A 22,707-nucleotide genomic window follows, 5' to 3' on the forward strand; every position below is an offset into this window, starting at 1 on the left:
ATATATTTCTTTGGAAATGAGTGAAGTATTTTTACATAGGACGATTAAATTGAAAACAAACAACATGGTTTGAATAGATCTAATTCATTTTTATCAACTGCCATCCTTCATATTCTCTTTGCTTTAGACTCTTGTCAATTTTCTTATTGGTATCTTAGCAGGCTCAACGCAATTCTTGATTTACCTGTTGTTGTCAAGTGTTGGACTTTAAAAAGTGAGAATATAAAATGAAGAGTTACGATTTTTATGAAAGATTGTGACTTTTATGAAATTGCGATTTTTATGAAAAGTTGTGATTTTTATGTGAAAGAGTTGGTTTTGGTTCTTGTGGAATCAAACTAAATGGAAGATGAATTAATATGAATATTTGGTAGGAAGATAATTAGTACAAAATACAAGTCAAAGATTGTATCTTGGTAGGTGAAAGTTAGGCAAACCATAAAATGGTTTGCTATCTTAACCTTGACAATTTTGACACATAGTGATGTCATGGATGACATCAATAGGATGAATTTATTCCTATAAATAGGTAGCTCTTAATTCATTTTCAAATCATCCTTTCACTTGCCTTCTCACCTTCTAAGGCATTGTGTTCTCTCTCTTGTAGTATTTCACTTATATTCTTTGTATAGTGAAATAAATATTGGTGCAGTTGTTCTTTGGTGGACGTAGGATCATTTTGATCCGAACCACGTTAAATATTGTTGTTCTTCCTTGTTCTTTAGTTTCACGTTTCCGCTAACAATTGGTATCAGAGCAAGGTTCTGTCTGAGTATGCTCTGTGGTTGCAGCACAGTCTGAACTTCCACATCAGAAAAGGATTACTTTGGTTTTCTGTAGTTCCAAATACATTGTAGTAGAAAAGGAAGAACAAGTAAAAAAAAAATGAGTTCCATGAAGTTTGAAATTGATAGATTTAGTGGGCGCAACAACTTCAATATCTGGAAAATCCAGATGATAGCGTTACTGCGGAGGGAAGGTTCAATCCATGCTATTGACGGAAAGTACCCCGATAAGATATCGGATTCCGACAAGGAAAAGATTGAAGGAGATGCATTGAGTGCAATCCAACTGTCCCTTGCACCTAACGTACTTTGTGAAGTGAGTACAAGTACCGAAGAGACGGCCAAAGAGTTATGGGAAAAGCTGGAAGGGCTTTACCAGGACCAGTCAGTGACAACAAGGATGTTGTTACAACGGCGTCTTCATACATTTAAGATGGATTCAGGTACTTTGTTGCAAGACCATCTAGATGCGTTCAATAAACTTGTGATGGACTTACAAACTGCTGGAATTAAAAAGGACGAGGAGACACTTGCATGTTCTTTACTATTTTCATTGACTTCAAAATATCGTGATATTGAGAATTCAATGATGTATAGCAAACAACCTATTAAACTTGAGCAAGTGCGGCAAGCACTAAACTCTTGTGATGTGCGGATGCATTTTGAAGGAGACAAAAGTGACGAAGCTAGTGGACTCTTTGTAAGAGGTCGTACTAGCCAAAAGGGAAGGAGCAAATCGAAGTACAGATCAAAGTCTCGTGTGAACAAAAAGAATGCGGAGTGTTGGGGCTGTCACAAGAAGGGGCACTTTGAACGAGATTGCCCTATGTCGAAGTCCAAAGAAAAGGCGAGTGCATCCATTGTTGAGAAAGTACATGATAATGATGATGATTATGTACTAACAACATCATGCAATAATGGAGTCTATGACAACAAATGGATCTTAGACTCTGGTTGTACTCTGCATATGACATTCCGAAAAGATTGGTTCAGCAGCTATGAAACAAGCAGAGGAACTGTATTAATGGGCAATAATGCAACTTGTAAAATAGTTGGCATTGGTTCAGTTCATGTTCGCTGCCATGATGGAATCATGAGGACTATTACAGAAGTCCGTCATGTTCCTGATCTAAAGAAGAATTTGATCTCCCTGGGTACTTTAGATAAACAAGGCTATAAGTACATGAGTGAAGGAGGAACTATGAAAGTGACTAAAGGGTCTTTAGTCATGTTGAAGGCCAAGCTGGAGGATGGCCTCTACACACTTGCGGGAAGCACCATTATTGGCTCTGTAAATGCATCTACAGTGCAGTTATCTAATGATGACAAGGCAAAATTATGGCACATGAGACTAGGCCATATGAGCGCACGAGGATTGGAGATGTTGAGCAACCGCAACCTTTTGAATGGTGAGAAGATCAGCACACTTGAATTTTGTGAGCACTGCGTCTTAGGGAAGCAGAAAAAGGTCAGCTTCAGCACTGGCAAGCACAAGACGGGAGGGGTGCTAGACTACATCCATTCAGATTTATGGGGTCCCTCTAAGCTTCCATCAAAGGGAGGAAAGAGGTATCTTCTCACATTCATTGATGATTTTTCACGAAAGGTTTGGGTGCGTTTCCTGAAGACAAAAGGTGATGCTTTTGAAGCATTTAAAGAGTGGAAGATTTTGGTTGAAAATCAAATTGAGAGGAAAATCAAGTATCTTCGCACGGACAATGGCTTGGAGTTTTGCAGTGAAGAGTTCAATGATTTCTGCAAGGTTCATGGGATCGCAAGGCATAAGACGGTCAGGCACACACCACAGCAGAATGGAGTTGCCGAGAGAATGAACAGAACTCTTCTTGAGAAGGCTCGTTGTATGCTCTTACAAGCTAAGATGTCCAAAGTATTTTGGGCTGAAGCAGTTCATACTGCTTCTCATATTGTCAATCGGTCTCCAGCATCAGCGATTGACTTTAAGACTCCGAATGAGGTCTGGTCAGGTGAACCCTCTAACTATTCATACTTGCGAATATTTGGGTGTCCAACTTATTATCATGTTAATGAAGGTAAGCTTGAACCAAGGGCTAAAAAGGCCATATTCGTAGGGTATGTTGATGGAGTAAAAGGGTACAAACTATGGTGTTTGTCTTTACTCAAATTTGTAGTTAGTAGAGATGTTACCTTTGATGAATCCTCTATACTTGATCCTCGTAAAGTTTCTATGGAGTTATCTAGAAACGAGAACAACGAGCAGGTGGAGCTACCGGTGGAGCTTACCAAGAAACGGGATCAAGAGACTCAAAGTGATGAGTCAAAAGATGCAGAAGAACTTGCTTCCAATGAACCATACACAATTGCGAAGGGAAGGGACAAAAGGCGGATACGGAAACCGGAACGTCTTATAGAGCAAGAAAATCTGATTGCACAAGCGTTCGTAGCTGCAGAAGAAGAGATTAAGGATCTCGAGCCCTCTTCGTATATTGAAGCAACTTCTTGCAAAGATGCTGCACAATGGCAGTTGGCCATGATGGAAGAGATGGAGTCTCTTCACAGAAATGAGACATGGGTCTTAGTTAAAAGGCCAAAGGGGATGAGGACAGTTGGATGCAAATGGGTCTACAAAAAGAAAGAAGGTATTCCAGAAGTGGAAGCTGCTAGGTTCAAGGCGAGATTGGTTGCAAAGGGTTTCAGTCAGAAGGAGGGAATTGACTACAATGAGATCTTTTCTCCAGTCGTGAAACATAGCTCAATTCGCGTGCTGCTAGCATTGGTTGCACAATTTGATTTAGAGCTTCAACAGCTTGATGTCAAAACTGCTTTTTTACATGGTGATCTAGAAGAGACAATCTATATGGATCAGCCTGAAGGTTTCCTAGCTGAAGGAAAAGAAGACCATGTATGCCAACTGAAGAAGTCTTTGTATGGTTTGAAGCAATCCCCTAGACAGTGGTACAAGAGGTTTGATGCATTCATGACTACACATGGATTTTCGAGGAGTGCATTTGATAGTTGTGTGTATCACAAGAAGATGTCTGGTAACTCTATGATTTATCTTTTGTTGTATGTTGATGATATGCTTATTGCTGCTAACAACATCACAGAGATAAATATTTTGAAGAAACTGTTGAGCAAGGAATTTGACATGAAGGATCTAGGAGTTGCAAAGAAAATCCTTGGAATGGAAATTTCAAGAGAAAATGGTGTTGTACATCTTTCTCAGAAGAGGTACATCCGAAAAGTTCTTGAAAGATTCAATATGGATATGAGCAAGCCTGTAAGTACACCTTTAGCTTCTCATTTCAAGCTTTCAGAGTTACAAATGCCTCAATCTATGGATGAGGTGGAGCATATGTCAAAGGTTCCTTATGCGAGTGCAGTTGGTAGCATTATGTATGCTATGGTATGCACACGTCCAGATATTGCCCAATCTGTAAGTGTAGTAAGCAAGTACATGGCAAATCCAGGAAAAAGGCATTGGGAAGCTGTCAAGTGGATATTGAGATATCTCAAAGGAGCTCCTGATGTTGGCCTAACCTTTCGGAAAAGTGAAGGTATTTCAATTCTCGGTTATGTTGATTCTGACTATGCAGGGGATCTTGATCGAAGGAGGTCCACAACTGGATACATCTTTACTCTCGTTGGCAGTGCCGTTAGTTGGAAATCGACTTTACAGTCGATTGTCGCTTTGTCTACAACAGAGGCAGAATATATGGCAGCAACGGAGGCAGTGAAAGAAGCTATCTGGTTGAAAGGTTTGGTGGCAGAATTGAGTTCAGCTCAGCTTAAATCAATTCTAAAATGTGATAGTCAAAGTGCTATTCATTTGATTAAAAATCAAAGATTTCATGAGCGCACCAAACACATTGATGTCAGATTTCATTTTATTCGAGATGTCGTAGAAAAGGGAGCTATCAAGGTTGAGAAGGTTATCACAGACGATAACGCTGCAGACATGTTGACCAAAATAGTCCCGCTTGCCAAGTTTGCACACTGCAAGGACTTGGCGGGAGTATGATGCAACTCTAAGAGAACAACTGCTAGGTGGAGCTGGTATGTTCAACAAAGGTTTGATTCTTCTTGTTTCTTACAATGGGATTGCCCAGTAAGCTTAGAAGTTTTGGCCGGAGTTGTTTATACGCATGCTTGGAACACAAACCAAGGTGGAGATTGAAAGAGTTGGTTTTGGTTCTTGTGGAATCAAACTAAATGGAAGATGAATTAATATGAATATTTGGTAGGAAGATAATTAGTACAAAATACAAGTCAAAGATTGTATCTTGGTAGGTGAAAGTTAGGCAAACCATAAAATGGTTTGCTATCTTAACCTTGACAATTTTGACACATAGTGATGTCATGGATGACATCAATAGGATGAATTTATTCCTATAAATAGGTAGCTCTTAATTCATTTTCAAATCATCCTTTCACTTGCCTTCTTATCTTCTAAGGCATTGTGTTCTCTCTCTTGTAGTATTTCACTTATATTCTTTGTATAGTGAAATAAATATTGGTGCAGTTGTTCTTTGGTGGACGTAGGATCATTTTGATCCGAACCACGTTAAATATTGTTGTTCTTCCTTGTTCTTTAGTTTCACGTTTCCGCTAACATTATGGAAAGTTGTGACTTTTATGAAAGGTGACAACCTTTTCAAAAGACTGTTACTTTTCCAAAGGTTTGTGATTTTTCTGGTAAGGCATAATAAGAACCTTTTCGCACTATCCTTTGTTTTCTATAAATTGAGAGATCTCCTCTCATTTTAAATATATAAAATTTCTGGACTTCTTCTTGTACTACTAAATCTATTATTCAAAGTGTACATTAATACCGTTGAGTGGCTCGCTGATACCAGCGTTTTGGGTATCAATACGCTGGTGATTGAGATCATTTTATCCTGGGAGGTCATATTCCAAATCAAACCTCGAATACTAGAGGGAAATAATTTCCTTAAGGGGACACTGTGCATTTATCGCAGCGTGGCGAGGCGATTGCAGGGCAAACCCACTTAAAACCGCTAAGATCTCAACCCGCCTCGCTTTGCCCTACATAACATATTTTGTTGTTTTCAACCTGCCCTGCCCCATCTCAGATATTTTGTAAAAAGCATTTCAAATAATAGGCTTAGTAAGTTTAACTCAATAAATTAAAATTTTGTTAGTTGTAAATCGCTAACATTAACATGTTATAACATTATTTTAACATTACAATGTTTTACAACTCTTTTAATATGCCAACAACATTTTTTTGGTGGATTTGAATTGGTTACATTTGATGTAATAACAAAATATTAAATCCAAGTAGTGTGATAATTTTTTCTTCTTTTTAGTTTCTTAGACATTCAAAATAGTTTACGTCAAGAAATTATTTTAATAAATAATGTTATATCACTCTTATAACATGTAAAAAGTTAAAATTACGTTTGAACCCACATGAAATCACATATACCCGCAACCCGCCCCGCTCCACATTAATTTAAAAAGAACCCACTTCAACCCGTCCAGCACAACCTTAAACCCGCCCCGCCCCACGTAGCCTTAAACCCACCCCGCCCCGCATCCGCCCCGCCCCATTGCCATCCCTATTCAATGGACATGATCTTCTTTCTGTTTTTTCAGATTCTGGTATGTGTTACAAATTTTAATTTGTGAATTAATTTATGTTCTTCTGTTATTCACTAGTTCATTAAACTTTGATAACTTCGTGTTTTCACAAGTTTGTTGGAATCAGTAGATTCTTTGAACACAGATTAACAATAATTCTTCTTTAAGAAAAATATTTTTGTATATTTTTTGTAATCTATTTCTGATTCTAGTTTCTCTACTATTTTTAATTTTTCAGTTATAAAAATGTTCTTAAACTTTGTTGTCTTACAAAGTTCTTCAAAATTTTGTTCTAAGTATGTTAGGAAACAAGATGAACAACATTAAGACACTTATAGTCAGGGGCGGACCCATGTTGGGTCCAGGGTGTTCACCTGAACACCCTCGGCAAAAAAAAATACACGATATATATAAGCTAATTTTCTATATTTCTGTAGATGCATATATTTTGAACTCCCTTAATAACAAATAAAAATAAATGGCTCAATGGTAAGACCTTTGAATATTAAATTGCACGCCTAGGTTCAAATCCTTGCTTCAACATTTATTTATTTTTCTTTATAGTTTCAGTTTATTTTTGTTCAAGAAAACCAGTTCTGTTTTTTAAGCATTTTTTATTTTAAAACGTGCCAAAAGTGTGATTTTAAACCCAAAAAAATTCAAAGGCCCATTTCGAAAGACTTTTCGAACCTCTTGAACGAAAATCCTGGGTCCGCCACTGTTTATAGTATATTGTCCACGCTCATATCTCTAGTCGAGTCCCACATTGATAAGGGAGGTGGAATTTCACTTCTTTAGTATGGTACGTCTTAAGTAATTATTACTGCATGAGCTAGTTTTTGAGGTTAAGTTAAAACGAACGAGAATTGACTATCCAAGACTCCAATGAATAACTCAATAGTAAGTGTTGACACAATACACAATAACTTGGTACTACAACTTTGGGATAAACTGCATAAAATCTAAAAGAAATTTGATGCAAAAGCAGTGAATGCAACAATGAATATCCAAGTAGCTGTGAGTTCCACAATGCTTCCATTAGATGTGCCACCACCACTGGCCTTTGACCCTGTTCCTGCTTTTTTTCCATGGATTAATTAAAATGGTCAGTGCCTGAATAAAAAATTTCAAAGTGTGGAAATGAAATCCAGTTAGCGTTTTGTAGATTTTAAAAATTTATCTTCAAATAACTGTGTGACCATGAAATTTAATTAGATTTTGAAATGTACCCAATTTTTCAAGTTTCAACTTCAAAATCTATGATCAAACGGGAGCTAACCTAAAGGAATGTCGGTTGATCCTTTAGAAGGGTCCGCTGGAGGACTATCAGCAGGCGAAGCTGCTGGTCCATTTGCACCGGCTGTCAAGTAGAAAAGTAGTGATGTCATAGCGATGTTGAAGATTTAAGTGGATTTAACTTGTATACATCGACAACTTAAATGTAGTTTTTACTAATAAGGTGACTAGTTCCACTTATTATAGCCTGTTTTAGTTATCTTTTGAATGACGTAATAGTGTAAAAGTATTCTTTTGTAAGCATATATATCCATACCGTTGCAGCGGCTAACAGGAGGAGTTTGTACATTGCATGCACTAGGAAGTGCAATAGCCTGAGTTTGGTTAATAGAAACACCAAAAGAGGAGCCACCACCATTTAGAACAGAGCAAAGGCATCGTGGCTGTGATGCAACAACCCTTGATAGCTGTAAGCAACAAGATGTCGAGGGAGTTGTTGTGTTTCCAGTAACATAATTTAGACACGGAGACAAGCTCACTAGTGCAGTGGTGCAACCTGATTGTGCTCTGACTCCATCCAATTGCATGAACACGAGCACCAAAGTCAGAGTTAGACCAATCTCAATTCTTTTTGAATCCATCTAGTGAATGCTAGCTGGCAAGTTGATCAAAGGTGTGGAACTATAGCATTAGTGTACTTTGAATTTATAATGGAACTAGGGAACAAGAGACAACGTTTACGTTGTTGATATTTTAGCTGACCAACTTTAACAAATTGAGGTACTATAACTTTTCATAGTCGATATCAATAACTAGTTGAAGACAATTGAAGAAAGTTTGGTTGTGTTCAAATGATGTGGGACCTGGGAGTAGTATAAAATATGGAACAGCTAGTCTTGGTTGCAACAAGAAAAGAGATGTGGCAATCAAAAAAATATATGTTCCATTTTGTAGTTGGTCAGGTAATAAATAGGTGGTCTAATTGATACAGAAAGATTGCAGATTATCAATTTATGGTAAAAATTTACTCGTATTCAATGTTCAAGTCAATAGATGAATATCATCTGCAGATTATTAACCATGATTATTAATATGTATTTGCCCCTTATTAAACTAATTAACTATAGTATCATGTAAATATCAAGTGCGGATAAATGTATACAACTTCAATGGAAGTGTCAATGATCGTGGTTGTTAGTTTTCTTTGTCCTTTTTGCCTTTCTTTTGCAATAATAAAAATCTCGAGTTTTTTTTGATACTTTCACTTAAAAGTAATCTTACAACCGGAAAAGACATCTAATATTCTTACACTTAATTTTTGTGCAATGATTGACATGGTTGTTTTGCGACAATACAGCAACTATACATTTAGTCTCTAATCCCATATTTCATGAGAGAACAAACCATATCGAGACTTTGTTCAAGAGAAGCTCAAACTTGACCTCATTCTTCCTCAGTTCATCACTACATCTTCCCAACTAACAGATGTGGTCTTCCACCTACATCCTCACTGTTATAGATCTATAAGTATCTCAAGTTAAACTATTAATAGATCATTCCACGCTCGTGTTAGAACTAACATCCACAAACAAAAAACCGCTATTCAATTCATATAAGCAAGTTTTAAACTTGATTGCTTATGTTATACAATGTCTGTATTTTACTATATCTTTAATATAAACTTAAGTAACCTTAAATAAGAGGTTAATCCTTGTACATAGAGAACCACCTTGGTAAATTGAAATGGACCAAGGTAAATCTTAATAGTTTAGTTGATTAATCATCTGAATTTTTACATTGTTCGTGAGAGTTCGATTCTCCATAATCCACTGTCAAATTAGGTTTTAGGCTTAACTCACACTCCAAAAGCTAGCTCAAAAGGAAGGAGGATTGTTCAAGCCTTATAAGGAGTCCACCCATCTCATTAGTCATCGATGTGAGACTTTTGTCATTTTTTAACACTTTCACTGTGGCCGTTCGACTCACCTAAGGAGCAAAAAGAGTGAAAGCTCCTACAGAGAGGTAAAGGAAAAACATAGTTCGTTTACGATTGATTAAAGAGATAATTATTTCAAAACAAATGATGGTACACAAGCTCTCCAAGCATAAATCAAAAAAGAAATAGCTACTAAATTGCAACAAATCACACTAGACCCAAAAAAAAGGGTGACATAAACAACAACAATGTTTCAATAGCAAAAAAAATGAGTCTCCTTGAGCTAGAAAGAGACAGAAAATTGAACTCCAATCAAGCTAAGCCAAAACACTTGATACAATGAAGAGTACAAATCCCATTAAAGTAAAAGAAATTTTGATGTTGCTGCTGCTTCCTGCATTTGATGATCCATTTCTTGAAGTATCTGTCTTGGACCCTGTTGAACCTGCAAATATATTAGCATAAGATATTACTTATATATAACATCACATAAATAGATAAAAATTAATTCTTTTTCTGTTTTCGTCCTTTTTGTTTTCGCGGGAATTACCTGATCCTGATGGAGTTGCTGGGATTTCTGGTGTTTCATCAGATGAACCAGTTGGAGCAGGGGAACCTGACGGTGAACTTGCTGGAACTGAAGCACTTGGTCCATTTGCTGCTGCTTTTTGCAAATGCAAAAACAAATAAATAGAGAGTTATTACTTATTAGATGAGTTTAACTTCTAATAGTAACTCGCCTGATTCTTTTTCTTAGAACCTCTGTCTGCTCTGATATCAAGAAAAGTATGTGACCATTTCGTTTAAAGCTATTAGAAAAAACACTGAATGATGCATCCATTCCAATTAAATACATTTTTTTTTTCATTCTTTCGACGTTCAATCATGTTCTAGAAATCCTAGATTCCGCATCTAGTACTCTGACAATTTAGCGTAAAAGATTAAAGATTGAAACTTTACCATTGCATCGACTAAGTGGAGGAGTTTGTACATTACAAGCAGCAGGTAAGGCTAGAGCAAGAGTTTGATTTATAGCAATTCCAAGACCAGAACCACCTCCATTAACCAAAGAGCAAAGGCATTGAGGATTGGATTGAACAACACTAGACAGGGCTGTACAGCAAGTTGAAGATGGAGTGGATGAATTTCCAGTAACATAATTCATACATGGTGCTAATCCAACTAATGTAGTCATACAATTTGATTGAGCTTCACCCTTATTCCAAAATAGGGCAATTATAACTATGATTAGAGATAGAATATTCATGACTTTGGATGCCATTTTCTTTAAGTTTAGAGAAGTTTGAGTTTGTTGGTTGAGAATTTACAAGTTTTGAGTGCTGAAGGAGAAAAAAAGTTGTGATTTAAATACATAAAGTCTATGCACTAAACAACAAGAAATGATAGGTAGTTTGGTTGGCCAACTCAAACTAATAAGGAAAAAAAATGTATAATTTCATAACTAAACACTTTAATAGAAAATTAGACTTGGTTTGTAACATTGACAAGTGTAACTTAAGTAGGGTATTGGGTTATATGGTCTAGATTACTCCTCTCAACATAATGCCTAGTTCTTATGTTTGTTTGTATTTTTTGTTTGATCTTCTTAAATTGTAGGCTAAAAAATTTTAAAACAAGAAAAAATAACAATAATACCTTAGTCAGCAATCAAAGATGTGGTGCAGTGGATAAAACTGTTTCTTTTTAAATAGAGTTCTCAAGTTAGACCTCTAGATAATGAAAATCCTTACTATACAGTGTTTTCAATGTGGTCCTACGCGGTATGAATTTGAATGAAATATTAAAAAACAAAAAAGTAACTTAGGGAATCTATTAAAACATCTTATATTAATATTACAAAAAAAAGTATTTTTTAAAAAAACTATAGGTGTTCTACATTTTCTATTGGCAGATAAATTCAAAACAAGCAAAATAAGGGAAACCATTTTTGGTCTTACAAAATCATAAGAGCAATGTGAATCTTTGTTGCTTGAATTTTTTATAAACGTCGATTGGTGCGTGTTTGGTTGCAGTACACAGGGTTTTGAGGGTCCGATTCTTCGTTTATCAAGGATCGATTATAATATGACCTGTATAGTCTTGATCTTGATCTCGAATAGGTCTTTTTTCTAAATGTATTGCATTTATTAAAAATTCACCGTAAAGCAAAAACACATTTTTGAAGTGTGTGCAAATTAAAGATGTGAACCAAATAAAAGTCCAATATGAGGTTCTAGATTGGAAGATTGAAATTTGAAGATACTATAAGCAGTATAACTGTCCTACCTAACTTGGACACCAAATCTTTTTATTAACATCAAAAAATGGTAAAGCCAACTTTTAGACTAAGAGTCAAAGAGGTTTAACTCCAAGCCACATTTTTCAAATCTACCATTTACTCCTCCAACTGAAATTTTTCCAAACAATGTAAATATAAACCATAAAATCATTACCAATTATGCATTCACATCAACATTTGAAAAATTAACCTCATTCAAATCACATAAAAGAAGAGATCAAACAGATGGAAAATTTGAAAGTTTCTAAATCAGTACATGACATTATTTTGCTAACTCTTGTGCTAAGTTTTTCAACATTCAAAGTTGTAAATTGTCAAATAAACACAGCATGTACAAGTTCAATAATTAGTACTTTCACTCCTTGTTTAAATTACCTTACTGGAAGCAGTGGAAATGGCTCTTCACCAACTGAAGATTGTTGCAATTCACTCAAATCATCAATGAGTGATAGCATTGATTGTATATGTCTTATTGTTACTGGGAATGTTCCTGTCTCGATACCGTTTATTCGTACTCTGGCACTTTCACTTCCTAAAGCTTGTAATAGTGGTGTCCCCGTCCAGTGCAGTGGTAAGTACTTATTCATGGATTCGTGCTTTCTGGTATATTATGTTTTAATTATGAACAAATTTTCTCAATTTTTTTTTCATTTGTTTACTTTTGCAGCTTCTGGAGTTCCTCTTCCATCTCCAGGTACATTAAAGCTTTCAATGCATGCAATTGAACCTATTAGTATCAACTAAGTTTCAATCTCAAATTATTATTTATTCTGTTTCAATGATGTGACATTCTATTCGTTTTAGTCTGTCTTAAAATGACTGTGGATCACGCATTTCTATAGTTAGAAACAAACTTTAAAATTCTATTTTTACCCTTAATGAAATAATTTATAGTCACAAGACGAATTAACCCAAATGAGGGTAACCAATATAATGTTGCAAATTCTCTCTTTACTTCATTGAAATAAGTTCTTTTTTTTTCTCTTTCAATTAACAAGAGAAACTTGCTATTTAATTTAACATGGCAGGTCCGGCTTTGTTCGCGCCACCACCTGCTCCTGTTCCTGTTCCTCCTCCTCACCATCACCACCATCACGTTCCTGCTCATCCTCCTCACCACCAACGTGCTGCTGCTTTTCCTCCTTCTCTTGCTCCTCATGGTTCACGAGGTAATTCTGACCAACTATATTCATATTAGGGGGACAAAAAGGCATGATATACCCTCAATTTTGCCATTTTGGTAATGATAAGGGTATATGTGAGTCACTTATGTAACGAAACAAAAGAGGAGTATATATGCCAGACTCTTTTTTCTTCATCTTAAAATGATGAAATTCATGCAGACCTAACAAAAGAAATTAAGAATTCTACACAATTGAGCACAAATAGATTAGAACATACTATTTAGATGACTTATATATATTTAATAAGGGTAATTTGGTCATTTACATTCCTTAATTCTTATGTCGAAGTCAATAGTGGTCGGACAGAAGGAATAATTAGAATACAACTTTAGTCATGCTAATATGTTTTAACTTTTACACAGTTTTAATTTGTTACTGAATTGGCACAACTTAATTGTTTACTTCAGTTGGCAAAGCATCAGCAGAACCAACACCAGAAGTTGATCCACCATCTATAGAAGATGATGAACCAACCATTGAAAAACCGACGACGACAGCGGCATCTCCACCAAAACCTTCCTTACTACCAAAGACGACGCTTCAAAAACCCCAAAACACTTCAGCATCTTCTTATATTTCTTCATTCTCATCCCCTTTTATGCTAATGCTTGTTGCACTTGTAACTTTATTTGTTGACAAATCATTAATATTGTTTTAGTTAGTGTCCGATTCCACTATTGTAATTTTTGTATTACAAAGGTTATGTCATGCACTAAAAATACGTAAGCTACTGCAGCCATCAAAGGAAATTTGTCATGTTTAGACTTTTGATTTACATCATAATTTTTTATTACACAAGTTTTCTATGATTACGGAGATTTTGATTATTGTAGTAAATATTTTGCTATAGACTATTTTTGGTTAATTTAACTTTCAAAATATTTTCCAACCAAATATTGTTGTGATTCATGATGTCTCGTTTGTTAGGGATGATAGTCCATCACTAGATCTAATTTTTAGGAGATTCTATCTTGTCATATGAGAGAAATCAATTGTTGATGTTTAACGAAATTTTGAATTGTTTAAAATAGTGTATAGAATTGTATATTATTGTACATGAGCATATACCTTTTACAAATTTTGTATAATATTGTATATTGAATATATATTATTGTATTTCTGACCAACTCAATTGGAGTAAATATAATACACAAAAAGAAAAGAAAGCCGTAAAATCATTAATAGTCAAAAAGTTTCCAACAGCCAAACTGCCAAAGGATTATCATAACTAATTAAGAAGAATCTGCCAATTATTAATAGGAATAATAACCAAATATATGTTCAGTTTAAAAGAAAAGTAAGGTTAGAAAATAGTCAATGTTATTTAAGGAAAGAAATATCAAAATTATGGCAAGACCATAATTGCTAATTAAATGTAGGAATATTTCATGGATATAAACCTTATTTTGAGATATTTAACAATATTTTTCCATGTTATAGTATAACCAGTAAGGGGTCGGAATTATATTCATTTGAAAATCACATCAAGACAATGAAGAATTTGAAAACAAGATATAACAATCATATAAGGTAGCAATTAACAAATTATCTTTTAGAATCTAATTATATATTTTAAATTATTTTCAAAATTTAATCATTAAGAATTTGATTTTATCTCACTCTATTAGCTATTTTAGAAGCTAGAAAATCACACTCTTTGTTAGCTTGATCATTCAAAGAGCAAAGAAATACATACACTCTACCTAAGACTATACATTCATAATTATATTATCTCTAGAAAGAATAATGGCAAAGCTTTTGACTTGTGTCCTTATCGTTGTTGCTCTATTTTTTGGTACTAAAAAATCTTTAGTTTATTTCTTTACAATTCTAACATCGATCAATGCGCGCTATTGTTAGTTTCTGATTACTAATTTTATGCCTGTTGAATCATTAAAATACTCATATCGGATGAAATATATATCTTTAAGAAAAGTGTCTTTTGACACGCCTCAATTTATGAGAATTTCATATATAAGTACTTGCGATAAAGTATATTTGTCTGAGATTTCCAACCATGAATACTCATTCTTTGACTCTTTTTGTTAATTTGCAGTTGGAACAATGATTCCATCAGTTGAATCAAAAACTTGCTACCAAATACATCCAGAAATATTGTGTGACCATGGCAAAGTTGAGCCAAAATGTTTGCCATTTTGCAAGAAAAAATTTGGACCAAGAGGTGGTGGTCAATGCATTGATCAAATTGGGTTTGAAGGTCCATTTTGTGCTTGTGATTATCCTTGCTAGTCACACTTTTCTATTTTCTTTATATCTTTTTAAACTTTTAGTATTTCTACATGGAATTTTGGATATCAAAATAATAATGTACTTCATATTTTGGGGTTTGGTTAATCCTAATTTCCATTATAGCGTCCCCTTCTTTTGTTCATTTCAGTTTAAATTTTCATTTTCAGTTATTAAGTGAAAAAGTAAATGTAAAAAACGCTCGTACTTTGTTTGGATCATTATTACCCATTGTTTCATAATGTATTGTATTGTACTGTATTGTATGATAGATACAATGTTTGGTTAGACTGTATTATTTATTGTGTTTAATAATATTTTAATTGTATGGTTTGACTATATCGTATTGTAGTAATTTGTAAGTTTACTAAAATATCCTTAAGGTAAGAGGTTTGACTAGATCGATTTAAATAATTAAGGTAAAGGGTAAAATAGATTTTGAAATATTATATAAAGATATATTGAAAAAAAAAATTAAGTAACAATTGAAACACACCAAATTAGTTGTTCCCTAGGGATTTTCATTGTTAGGTAACAACTAAATTTAACAATACAGTACAATACATTTTAACTAACAATCAAATCAAACATTGTAGGTATAGTAATAAAACAATATAATACAACAATGATACCAACATAATGTTAATATATCATGAAATAAAGTCTCATAGTCGTAAATGCCGAATAAACTAATATATATTTAGGATATAGTGTCATAAATATTGTTGTTCATCTTGTATTTCAAACATACTTAGAACAAAATTTTGTACATCTTTGTAAGACAATAAAGTTTAAAAACATTTTTACAACTAGAAAATTAAAACTAGTAGCGAAACTAAAATCTGAAACATATTTAAAAAAATATATGAAATATTTTTCTTAAAGAAGAATTGTTGTTAATATGTGTCTAAAGAATCTTACTGATTCCAAAAAACTTTGCAGAAACACGAAGTTACCAAGTTTAATGAACTAATGAAGAACAAAAAAAATAGAAGAACTGAAATTAATTCACAAATCTAAAATTTGTAAAATACGTACCATAATCTGGAAAAATTTTAATAGGAAAAAGATCAAGTCCACTGAACTCACAGTGTCCCCTTAAGGAAATTATTCCCCTCTAGTATCCGAAGTTTGATTTGGAATATGACCTCCCAGGGTAAAATGATCTCAATCACCAGAGTATAGATACCAAAAACTCCGGTGTCAGCGAATCACTCAACCGCAGTAAAGTGCACTTCGAATACTAGATTTAGTAGTTGAAGAAGAAGTCCATAAATTCTATATTAAAATGAGAGAAAATCCCTTAATTTATAGAAAAACAAAGGGCAGTGCGAAAAGATTCTTATTGTGCCTTACCGAAAAAGTCACAAACCTTTGGAAAAGTCACAATCTTTCAGAAAGGTCGTCACCTTTCATAAAATCACAACTTTCCATAAATACAAAGATATTCAAAATTTTGTTCAAAGTATGTTTAAAATACAAGATGAACAACAATTACAAGAGTCTCTAAAATACAAATACAATATATTAAAATAATCTCAATACTAAATCTGCATAAAAAATGCAACCAAGTGTAATATGAATACGAGTATCAATGTATTCTCAATAACGAGGATTAGTCTATGAAAACACTTGCGTTATTAATTAAACAAATCTAAGTCTTCATAGTGAAACAATGGAATGAGTATAAAACAATTCAACAAATCAAGTAAAATACTAATCAAACAATATATAATACTTTTTAATCTATCGACACAAAAGAAAAGTTAACTACAATGAGTTAAAAAAAGAAACAGAAAAATAATTAAACTTCTAATACAGAGTATCATAAGAAGAAATTAAAGCCTCTGCATATGTTCGATCAATCAAAAGTGAAACTTGAGTCCCAGCAATTCCGAATTCTTTCAATTTCCGTTTGGATTTGATTATTTCATCACCAAATTCATTCAATTCTCGAGTCTTCGAATCATAAATCACCACAAATCCATTTTTATCGCTCCTGAAAAACAAAAAATCTTTAGTATTACCTTTACCCTTTTTTAGAAAAACAGAACCTGGTTCTTCGACTCTTAACATTTTTTTCCACGACTCATTCTTCTTATTCATACTGGAAACTTCCAGATAGTCTATCTTATTCCAAGAAGGATTAGAAGGTTTAGCTCTGAAAGGTAACGCAAATTTAGCGAGATAAATTCGTTCTCCTAGAGAAAACGGTGTTGTATTTGGACCCCGGGAGATTGATGCTGATTCACTGAGGTTCTCCGGGTTCCAGAAAAGGATTTTGTCAGGCAATGGTACAACTAGAAGAAAAACTCCATTAATGTTAGAATTGATGAATTTTATGGTCAATTGATGACTGATTAGGGAAGGAGGATCAATAATCGTGTCGTCAATCGAGTAGTCTCGTTCCGTTTTCAAGGCCTTCATGATTTGGTTCAGGTAATAATAGTGCTTCGTGAATTGATCATCTTCAATCAGAGAATGCCATGATTTGCAAGCGGATTTGAACCTTACAAGTGATTTCCTAGGAAGATTTAGGAGTATATTAATGGTGATATCAGTAGGGAAGTTATTGGCATTAGCCATTGATGAATTTTCGGAGACTGTTTGGAAGGTTTAGGGTTTAATATAAGGGGAGAAATTCCAGATTAAAACAAGGCATAATACATAAATATGTATTTTAATTAGTATAACTTACATAAATATCATAGTGTAAAACCTAAATTACCTTCTATTCCTATTATTTTTATAATTACATAAATCCCATATTTTTTAGACATTTCAATTAAGGATCCGGATACATTACATTATGTATCAATCTGTTGCACTTATTAAGGAAAAAAAAGCTGTAATAAAATTAATTTAAAATCTCATAGTATCCATTTGTTCCACTAATTAAGGGGGAAAACTGAAAATTAAATTAAGATTCCACAAATTACGTTATTCCATTCCAAATTATTATCAAGAAATCAAAATCCTATAGTGTAACAATCCAAAAAAATCAAAAAATTAAATTTCTTCTTCTTGTTCATCGTTCTCTCTGTTTCATAAAAAAGTTTGTCGAAATTTTGAAAAGCGGGATGAGTTATGGATTGTATGGAATTGTTGTTGGACAAACGATTTCTTTTGTAAATCTTCAAGTTCATTGAATATCTTTTCGCTTTTTTATTCAAGATTATCGAAAATTTTGAGATTCTAAATTCTTCTCCAGTCATTGAAGAATCCTTTCCATTTTCATTCAAAATTGACAAAAATTTTGAATTTCAAAATTATTCTCCTAGTTCATTGAAGATTCTTTCAATTTTGATTAAAAATTATCAAATTTTTTGAGAAGATACATCATGAAGATCCTTTCAATTTAAATTGATAAGTGTTGTAATACTACTAGGTACACTAAATAAGAAAGTGTTGCCCATAAAATTTTAGGTTTGAGATCAATACATTATTATTTTGCAATTGTTATGTTACACATACATTTAGTATAAATTGAAATTTACGTATCATAACTAAAAAATTAGTGCATGATATATTATTATTTATGTATGTTCTTTTGTTTGAGATCATGAAGATCCTTTCGATTGAATTGATAAATATTATATTTTTACTAGATATATTAAATGAGTAAGTGTTACCCATAAGATTTTAAGTTTGAGATCGATAGATTATTGTTTGGTAATTGTTATGTATAAGATATATCTAGTATAAATTTGAAGACTTAAATTTTTTTTAAAAATAAATTATAGTAATTGTTTGAGATCGATACATTATTATTTGGTCATTGTTATGTATCAGATACATTTAGTATAAATTTGAATTTACGTATCATAACTAAAATAAGCGCTGATACATGAATGGTTAAGTAAGATACAATACATTTTATACATGATACATTAATCTGATGCGTGAGATACATTAATCTAATGCGTTGATGCATTAATTTAATGCGCAAAAAATAGGGATTTTGAAAATTTGTAAAACAATAGATTTAAAGCTCGAGCATGTGTCCTTCCTCGATTTCTTCGCTCACAAATGTATCACGAATATAATTTAATATTGTGTACGGAAATATATTCTTCTAAATTTGAATAACCCTAGAAGATACATAGTAACACTTGATACATGATAAAATGATACATCTGGTAGAGACTACTTATTTTCATTTCATAATGTAGTTTCACTAGCAAAAGAGGATCGCCTAAAACTGATTTTTTTTGCAGGATAAATACATCATCTCTTTTACCTTTCCCTTATGTATATTGTGAAGGTGAAAATGGAGGAGAATCCGGTAATTCTTTGGGGAAAAAATTGTAAAACGAAAACTTGAGTTTTTTTGAAAAAAATTGTGGAGAGATATTACTGAAAATAGAGAAAATTAAATCTGAAAATTGAAAATGAAGGAAGTAAAGATTGAGGGAGTGAAAATAGGAAGAGATAGAGTGAAAATAGGAAGAGGTTGAGGGAGTGAAATAAGGAGTAAAAATAGAAAGAAAAACGTGTATAACTTTATGTATCTGGAACAATGGGTTTGAAAGGAAAAAGAGGGATCTTAGAAATATTTTTAAATGATAGGGAATAATAGAAATTATGAAAAATAAAGATGTGTATATAAGTAATTTATCCTTTTAAGTATATTCATATTTTTCAAATTTAAATATTTACAAGTAGACACTTAAACTTATATAAAATTGAAGAAGTAAACACACGTGTCTTTTTACATTTCACATACAATTAAAATGTATATTCATATTAGATAATTTACTCACACTTCGCACGGGCATGAAATAATCTTTCTAAACTTTTTAACAACCTTTCCAATAATCGATTATTATTATAAAAAAACAAAAAAGAGTGTAAATTTTAATAGGTTTCAAGAACATTTCAACATAAATTAAATAATTTGAATGTAAATAGATAGTAAATATATAGTGAATGATTAAACATATCTTGATAGCTAATCATTTTTATCTTTTACATAATTTATCATAATATTATGTTTAGAATCATCAATATTGGTTAGGCTCGTTGGGCCGATCTGGCCTAACCCGAGATTTAATAGGGTCGGGCTAAGATTTTTGGAGACCATTTAAGAAAAGAGCTTTTTAGCGCGACCCGAATAAACCTGTTGATTTTTGGGGCTGGAGAAATATAGGTAGGGCCAGCCCGTGGGCCAATAAAAATTAATTAAAAAATATAATATAATATAATATTAAAATTTAAAATTAAAGAGAGTCCAAACTCAAAAGAATTAGGTTAATATTTCTATTTAGATATTTATACTTTTTCTTGGAAAAAAACTTAATAAATACTATAAAGATAATTTTATGGGATAATTTCAGAGACCTCCTCCAAGTTTCGCTCTATAACACTGATCTCCCCTGTGGTTTACGATATTACGTCTACCTCCCTTATTTTCATTTACTTGTAATCATTCTTTAGATCTATTTAAAATAAATATAAATTAATTTAGATTTGACAATTTTACTCTTTTTATATTAATTTCTTCATATTAATGTATATTATATAAAATAACTTATTTATCAAATATTTTAAAAATTAATCAGCACAAATACATATTCTTTTTTAATCAAACAAAGATCAAAATCTTCACTTGACCTGATTCACCATTTTCACAAAATATTAACTTTTAATATCCATTTCACCTTTATCAATTCACGTAGATTTTTTTTCTACAATAACCCATCATTTTACAGCAACAATTTATTCAACTAGAAGATAAAAATAAACTCCTCAAGAGAGAAATTTGATAAGAACGATCAGATTTTGTTCTAGTTAAACATTTTGACGAGTGAAGAAGTAACATGATCCAACAAATAGAGATAAATCGTTGAAAATTAGATCTAAACTTGCATATATAAGGGTAAAATTGTCAAATCTATATTGATTTATATTTATTTTAAATAGATTCAAAGAATGGTTACACGAAAATAAAAATAAGGGAGGTAAACGTAATATTGTAAACACAAGGGAGGTGAGTGTTATAGAGCGAAACCTGGAGAGAGGTCTCTGAAATTATCCCTAATTTTGTTTGTAGATTTGATTAACAAGTAGTAACATTAGCATCATATCATATTGTTTTGTCGATATTTATGATAGTATTTTTAAACTATAATTTATAATTTAATTTAATAATTCAAAAAATATAATTTTTTAAAAGGTGGATTGGCCCGACAAGCCTATAGCCCACGTACATGTGCGTTGGGCCGGTCATTTTCGGGCCCACGTCAAAAATAGGCTAGCCCGGCCTGGCTCGTAAACTGTCAGTCTGTATGGGTTAGCTCTGATGGGGTGAGCTAGCCCATATTGACAGCTCTAATTATGTTTGATGATATAATTGTCTTGTTAAAACTGAGTGATACTTTTATGTAGCGATTAAGCATCATTTTCTCTATTATTTTGTACATGAAAAATACAGAATATGATAATTTTATTGTTAGAGTAACTCTCTGTGAGAAAGAAATTATGTGAAAATTTTTTATAATCAATATCAGTTATAAATAAATTAAGGCCGTTAAAAATGAAAACCACAACATCATAAATAAATTTTCTTAGAGACAATCTACTTGTCTGAAGTCAAACGAAGGAGATAAATAAATTTGAAATTGTCATAGCAAAATAATATTGTTGACCCTTATTCATTACTCATTAAACTGCTGCTCTGAAGGTCCTTCTAGATGTTTCAGCAATATCACTTTATGACTTTTTCAAAAATATGTATGTCTAATTGTTGCATTATATAAAAATACAAGTAGATCAAAACGTTGGAGTCTAGTCTCATGTTAAAGAAATATTCTCGAACATTAAAAAGTTAAATATGAGTCCAATCTAGACAACTCAAAAAAGCTCAACAATGACCTGGTACATGAAGGATAACAAATCTATGTCAATAGACATATTTTTTGTAGCTTAAGATATTACTTTTATTAAGAGCATGTTTTGTTTCATATTCTTCAAATTAAGCTAGTCGAAAATAGTCATAAGTCTGTAACGACCTGTTTAGTCGTTTTGAGCATTAGAGTTATTCTGGGAAAAACTGTCAGGATCGACGGATCCCACGACGGACCGTCATGGGCACGACGGACCGTCGAGGGGGTCTCGTTCCAAAACACTTAGAATTCTGAAATTTGGGTACTGAAATCGACTCTCTGAACTTCGTGACGGAATGGCAGGACGGACCGTCGCAGGCACGACGGACCGTCACAAATCTTTCCACAGAATTAACTCTCTGAACTTTGTGACGGACCTGCAGGACGGACCGTCACAGCCATGACGGACCGTCACAGGTTGCGTAACCCAGACTGGGTCGGATTTCTGTTAAAGTTTGTAAAAGGGCGTTTTGGACTATTCATGCTTATAATTATAAAGTTAGTGGATTAATATTAATAATTCAATTACTTGGGGGTTAAAGGAGATAACCTT

At 33.1% G+C, this 22,707-nt stretch overlaps 5 protein-coding genes across 7 annotated transcripts; 2 read left to right on the top strand and 3 right to left on the bottom strand.

Moving 5' to 3' along the window:
- Window positions 1-7,234: 7,234 nt before the first annotated feature.
- On the bottom strand, window positions 7,235-8,282 carry LOC107030736 (non-specific lipid-transfer protein-like protein At2g13820). 3 transcript variants are annotated; one of them, XM_015231995.1, is made up of 3 exons: window positions 7,921-8,282; window positions 7,648-7,728; window positions 7,235-7,443 (listed from the first exon to the last, which is right to left on the bottom strand). In XM_015231995.1, exons 1-3 carry the CDS (start codon window positions 8,243-8,245, stop codon window positions 7,331-7,333), a joined length of 519 nt encoding a protein of 172 aa, XP_015087481.1. In that variant the 5' UTR covers window positions 8,246-8,282; the 3' UTR covers window positions 7,235-7,330. The 3 variants fall into 3 exon arrangements, with proteins under 3 accessions (XP_015087481.1, XP_015087480.1, XP_015087482.1); XM_015231994.2 differs by having other exon boundaries at window positions 7,235-7,446; window positions 7,921-8,266; XM_015231996.2 differs by lacking the exon at window positions 7,648-7,728 and having other exon boundaries at window positions 7,921-8,266.
- A 1,428-nt stretch (window positions 8,283-9,710) lies between these two features.
- LOC107030605 (protein YLS3-like) lies at window positions 9,711-10,882 on the bottom strand. The gene is made up of 3 exons (XM_015231871.1): window positions 10,501-10,882; window positions 10,091-10,201; window positions 9,711-9,985 (listed from the first exon to the last, which is right to left on the bottom strand). Exons 1-3 carry the CDS (start codon window positions 10,820-10,822, stop codon window positions 9,858-9,860), a joined length of 561 nt encoding a protein of 186 aa, XP_015087357.1. The 5' UTR covers window positions 10,823-10,882; the 3' UTR covers window positions 9,711-9,857.
- A 1,134-nt stretch (window positions 10,883-12,016) lies between these two features.
- LOC107030391 (SH3 domain-containing protein C23A1.17-like) lies at window positions 12,017-13,821 on the top strand. The gene is made up of 4 exons (XM_015231680.2): window positions 12,017-12,410; window positions 12,507-12,533; window positions 12,868-13,008; window positions 13,431-13,821. The coding sequence occupies exons 1-4, from the start codon at window positions 12,065-12,067 to the stop codon at window positions 13,679-13,681; spliced, it is 765 nt and encodes a 254-aa protein (XP_015087166.2). The 5' UTR covers window positions 12,017-12,064; the 3' UTR covers window positions 13,682-13,821.
- Window positions 13,822-14,769: 948 nt separating this feature from the next.
- Window positions 14,770-15,273, top strand: LOC107030999. The gene is made up of 2 exons (XM_015232200.1): window positions 14,770-14,818; window positions 15,080-15,273. Exons 1-2 carry the CDS (start codon window positions 14,770-14,772, stop codon window positions 15,271-15,273), a joined length of 243 nt encoding a protein of 80 aa, XP_015087686.1.
- A 1,809-nt stretch (window positions 15,274-17,082) lies between these two features.
- LOC107030393 (putative F-box protein At3g16210) lies at window positions 17,083-17,856 on the bottom strand. Its single transcript, XM_015231681.1, has one exon. It carries the CDS (start codon window positions 17,854-17,856, stop codon window positions 17,083-17,085), a length of 774 nt encoding a protein of 257 aa, XP_015087167.1.
- Window positions 17,857-22,707: the final 4,851 nt, after the last annotated feature.

This window comes from Solanum pennellii, chromosome 9 (genome assembly GCF_001406875.1).
Source record: "Solanum pennellii chromosome 9, SPENNV200".
Classification (NCBI taxonomy): Eukaryota; Viridiplantae; Streptophyta; class Magnoliopsida; order Solanales; family Solanaceae; genus Solanum; species Solanum pennellii.

Bases quoted from the DNA above. Each gene is read 5' to 3' on its own strand.
- LOC107030736 (XM_015231994.2), bottom strand. From the start codon at position 8,245: ATGGATTCAAAAAGAATTGAGATTGGTCTAACTCTGACTTTGGTGCTC. The intron at 7,729-7,920 runs GTATGGATATAT...TCTACTTGACAG, and splicing joins TCCTGTTAGCCGCTGCAACG to CCGGTGCAAATGGACCAGCA. The intron at 7,447-7,647 runs GTTAGCTCCCGT...ATGGAAAAAAAG, and splicing joins ATCAACCGACATTCCTTTAG to CAGGAACAGGGTCAAAGGCC.
- LOC107030391 (XM_015231680.2), top strand. From the start codon at position 12,065: ATGGAAAATTTGAAAGTTTCTAAATCAGTACATGACATTATTTTGCTA. The intron at 12,534-12,867 runs GTACATTAAAGC...TTAACATGGCAG, and splicing joins AGTTCCTCTTCCATCTCCAG to GTCCGGCTTTGTTCGCGCCA. The intron at 13,009-13,430 runs GTAATTCTGACC...TGTTTACTTCAG, and splicing joins TGCTCCTCATGGTTCACGAG to TTGGCAAAGCATCAGCAGAA.
- LOC107030999 (XM_015232200.1), top strand. From the start codon at position 14,770: ATGGCAAAGCTTTTGACTTGTGTCCTTATCGTTGTTGCTCTATTTTTT. The intron at 14,819-15,079 runs GTACTAAAAAAT...GTTAATTTGCAG, and splicing joins CGTTGTTGCTCTATTTTTTG to TTGGAACAATGATTCCATCA.
- LOC107030605 (XM_015231871.1), bottom strand. From the start codon at position 10,822: ATGGCATCCAAAGTCATGAATATTCTATCTCTAATCATAGTTATAATT. The intron at 10,202-10,500 runs GTAAAGTTTCAA...TGCAAAAAGCAG, and splicing joins TCCACTTAGTCGATGCAATG to CAGCAAATGGACCAAGTGCT. The intron at 9,986-10,090 runs GTAATTCCCGCG...ATATATTTGCAG, and splicing joins AGCAACTCCATCAGGATCAG to GTTCAACAGGGTCCAAGACA.
- LOC107030393 (XM_015231681.1), bottom strand. From the start codon at position 17,856: ATGGCTAATGCCAATAACTTCCCTACTGATATCACCATTAATATACTC.